Raw genomic sequence first — 4,021 nt, 5'->3', positions numbered from 1 at the left:
CACTATCATCTCGTCAGGGCGCGTGATATGTCCCGTATTATAACAATGAATAGGAGCCCGGCTAGCTTAATTTAAAAAAGCTAGCTGGGCGAAAAAGTAGCATATCACGTGGTGAATACATCAAAACGCATTATAGGTGCAAAGTATTATCTCCTTCTCTAATAAAGCTAACTTTTTCGTGCCGGCTAAGATCGGCTGTACTGTTGCTGATCTGGGAAATACTCGATTTGATTTAGAAATGGTGCACATGTATTATAATAAAACATGTATCAATACCTGCACCTGTAATTTATTGTGGATTATCGCAGGGAACTCAACACTCCTTGGACCAAGGGCTTAGTTAAGATTTATGTACAGGTAGAAAAACACAATGGACATGCACGCGACGATTGTGAAACCTTTGGACAATCGGCAACGCGCATAATCAAAAATAATTACCACCATGCGCAGAACACGTACAACACTATCACACATCGGAAGAGTCTGCATAGTCGACAAAACGCGTAATCCAAGAGAGTGTACCACAGCGCGCAAAAGTAAGTTGTTCACGTAATACACCCGGAAAGGGGTTTGGATGGGGTTGTTGAGGGGCCCGGGAACCCTTTTTCAAAGTCTAAGAGTTGGCGCCCCCCTCCCCCCTCTCATGCCATCAGCTTTTGCTTGGAAGGACTCTGCAGCGCAACCTCGACGATATTCTAGATCGCTGCAATAATGTACTGTATTGCAATTATCCCTCGCATGCAGTTCAAATCGCAAGTTGATATTTGTACAGAGCTCCTATTGGGAATATAACACTGCAAAAAAAATGTTTGAAGCAGTACTTATCTAAATGTTTTTTCAATCACTACAAAATTTCTATATATATGTAATCTGGTTACACTTAATGGTTGGCAGTCTCTTCACTCAAAACTTAATTTGCCTTAACGTTGAGCCCTTCGTCGTTAACAACGATAATACTGATGAATTTGTACGTGTAACCTCGAAAGGTGCTCAAAGCCCATGAAAAAAGATAACCTGTTCATTCGAAGTCGTAGACGAAGCAAATTTTGGTAGTAGGAAGGCCAGCACACTACTATTTTGTTAAGGTGTTAACTCCGTAGGCCCACAGCTCAAAGAACTAACAGTGGTAGAGACCACCGAAAGGAATGCCAAGACCGCACCCGCCGCTGTACAGACCCGCACCAAACCTGTTTCAGTATCCCAACGGATAGGCCCAGCCAGGGACACCGCCGCACATGAATCCGAAGCGGTGGGGTCCATAGCCACCCCAACCGCCCCAGCCACCCCAGCCACCGAGTTCCCAGCTGCCAAGACCACCTATGCCTCCACTTAGACGGGCATAGGAAGTCGTTAATCTAACTAAGTGACATCAATGTAACCTCACCAAAACTAAAAACTATGCCTCCACCGAGCCCCCATCCGTATTGCTCCTTCTCGTCATCCTTGTCGTCATGGGCCTCCTTTTTGATCATTGCAGCGGCGTTCGCAGGAGGATCGATCTTCTCCGTCACCCCTGTGAACGTGACGCCGTCGGGTAGTGTGGACGCTTCAACTAGTTCGAATGCTTCGGCTGGGGTTTTGACGACAGGTTGGTCGGCGGTGGCGGCGGTGGCAGCACCGAGGACGGGCATCATAGCGACGAAGAAGCTGTTGAAGTTCATGGTATTGGTGGGTTTTCCCGTTGACCTGGCCGATGAGTTGGTACGTGACGTGCAGTATTGAAAGCAAATCCAGTTGTGGTCAAATCGACCTGTGAAGGCGGTGGTATGGCCTTCCTGTGTCATAAAGTCTCCGTAGTTCTTAAGCAGCAAAGTCGCCGATTTGGGCTCGTCGAGACGAACGATTAAAGGGACAGTGATCGAGCAACATTGCTTATAGCTATGATAGTCGCAACATTTTGTTTGACGCCTGAAGGGTAGTAGTTTCCGCCTCACGGTAATTAAAAAAAACAAATATTAGGAAAGTGCTCAGAACTTATTCTAAAACTTAACAATAGCGTTGTTGTCGATTATTATAGTAGTTGTTGACAAATACTGTAGTAACGAATTCTGGTGCAAGCATTAAGAGTGATGACAAGTGGCTCTTAATTTGATTTGTATGTGCTTTTTAGTGCATGTACAGGTATGAGCACCGCCATTCTAAGGACTGGCGAAACTCAGAAGTAATACTCCGGCTTCCACCGACCGTTATTGTACACCAATTTGTACTCGTTCGCACCCGGAAGCATTTTCTTGGCCAACTTGCTGAGGACTTTATCCCACTTCGACGTCTTGAGAGGTGCGCTTTCAGCTTTTGTGATAGCTCCAGATGCAACGTCGCGGACTCTAAACACCCTCTCCTCCGACTCTGGATCATGTTCGGAGGCCAAACCGGTCGTTTTCGTGGAGGCCCCTTGCCGGAGCGAGCGAGCCTCGCTACAACATGTCGCTACAAGAGTGGCGACAATCGTCAGTAGCACGAAACGGAGATGCATGAGTGACGGAATCTGCAGCTAGGCTTGGGCTTGTTTCTCGTAAGCTCTAGAGCGATAAATGAGAAATGACGTGCAGCATTAATGGATCCGCAACTTGGTTCCGCTTGCCGCAAGACTGGACGTGTGGCCCCATCTCTCGCGGCATCATGCAGCAAATCAGCTGTACTAATAAAATTCAAAGTGCTTACGTGATGAAATACGAAGCGTACAGTAGCTTAAACAGAACTCGGATCGGTGAATAAACAAAACAAATAAGCATTAAAAGAATGTTTTTTATTAGCTATTTTTTTACATCATATAGTATTGCGCTGTATGCTCCTCCTCCGCGTCGCACGCGAGCGGATCCATCGAAACTGAGGACGTACAGATCCTCATCCACCTGTACCGTCGGGATCGGGATCTGGATCCGGCGTTTGGGCTCTTCTTAGGGGCGATCCTAGTCAGCGCCTCATCCATCTTAGCTCGAGGTGTGATGCTCGCGGCCAAGACTCCCAGGATCTCGTCTTCCCCTTTCGAACATTTCACAATTTTCAGTGTCCAAGGCGAGAGTAAAGCTGCCCACTCTCCCAAACGTCCTTGTAACCCGGCCGACTTGAACAGCCAGGCTAGCGTAGAGTGTCGAGTCAGGATCCGGATGGATCTTCCCACCAGCAGGTTGTAATTGAGATCCAGTACGCACAGAAGCGCGAGTATCTCTTTCTCCACCGCTCCGTAGTTCAGTTCATTCGGCTTCAGTGTCCGGCTGACGAAAGTGACTGGATGACAGATCCCTTCATGTTCTTGTACCAAAGCTGCTGAGACTGCCCAGTCACTGGCATAAACTATCACCGTACGTTGACGTTCCGGATCGAAATGCCGGAGGATAGGTGTGGTTGCGATCCTGCTCCTTAGCTCCACGAATGCGTGTTGAGCTCGGATCCACCGGGATTCCGCCTCTTCCGAGCTCTGATCCGTCGTCTCTATCCTGATTAGATCCTCTTTCTTTTGGTCCCGGGACGGATCCAGCTCCTGTTTTAGGTCCTCTTCTGGCGTCGTACTACTTGGATCCCTTCGTGGATCTGACATCTCCAGGGACAGAGCTTGTTGGATTTTGATCCGGACAGCTGGAGTGGTCATCGCAGCAAAATCTACCTCTCTCAATTCATATAGTACCGCGGCAAACAGTGCGTAATCCTCGATGAACCGACTGTAGTAATTCAAACTGCCCAAGAAGGATTGCATCGCCCGTAACGACTGTGGGAAGGACAAATCGGCTAATGAAGACAGGTCCTTAGAATTCGCCTCCAATCCCTTCTTGGAAACTCGATGGCCTAAGTACTCCACCTTGCGCATCCCCCAATAGCTCTTTACCACACTAATAGAGAGATTCCACTTAGTACACGCCTCCAGTAAGGACGTCACTCTCTCGCACAACTGATCCCACGATTCCGCCGGTTTCAGAATGTCGTCGATGTAAGATCTGCGTCCTAACACAGATGGGTTCCCAGGATCCCCTGGCTTCCCCGCTTCGAATGGATCCACTTCCGTATGGCCTACCCGGATCGAATT

At 48.2% G+C, this 4,021-nt stretch overlaps 1 protein-coding gene across 1 annotated transcript; it reads right to left on the bottom strand.

Annotated features, from left to right (window-relative positions):
• Positions 1-2,155: 2,155 nt before the first annotated feature.
• Positions 2,156-2,473, bottom strand: PITG_23227 (secreted RxLR effector peptide protein, putative; the record flags this gene model as incomplete). Its single annotated transcript, XM_002909887.1, has 1 exon — positions 2,156-2,473. The coding sequence occupies one exon, from the start codon at positions 2,471-2,473 to the stop codon at positions 2,156-2,158; it is 318 nt and encodes a 105-aa protein (XP_002909933.1).
• Positions 2,474-4,021: the final 1,548 nt, after the last annotated feature.

The sequence above is a fragment of the Phytophthora infestans genome, genomic scaffold, assembly GCF_000142945.1.
Source record: "Phytophthora infestans T30-4 supercont1.1676 genomic scaffold, whole genome shotgun sequence".
NCBI classification, from domain to species: Eukaryota; Oomycota; class Peronosporomycetes; order Peronosporales; family Peronosporaceae; genus Phytophthora; species Phytophthora infestans.
This window is presented reverse-complemented; position numbering and strand designations above follow the sequence as displayed.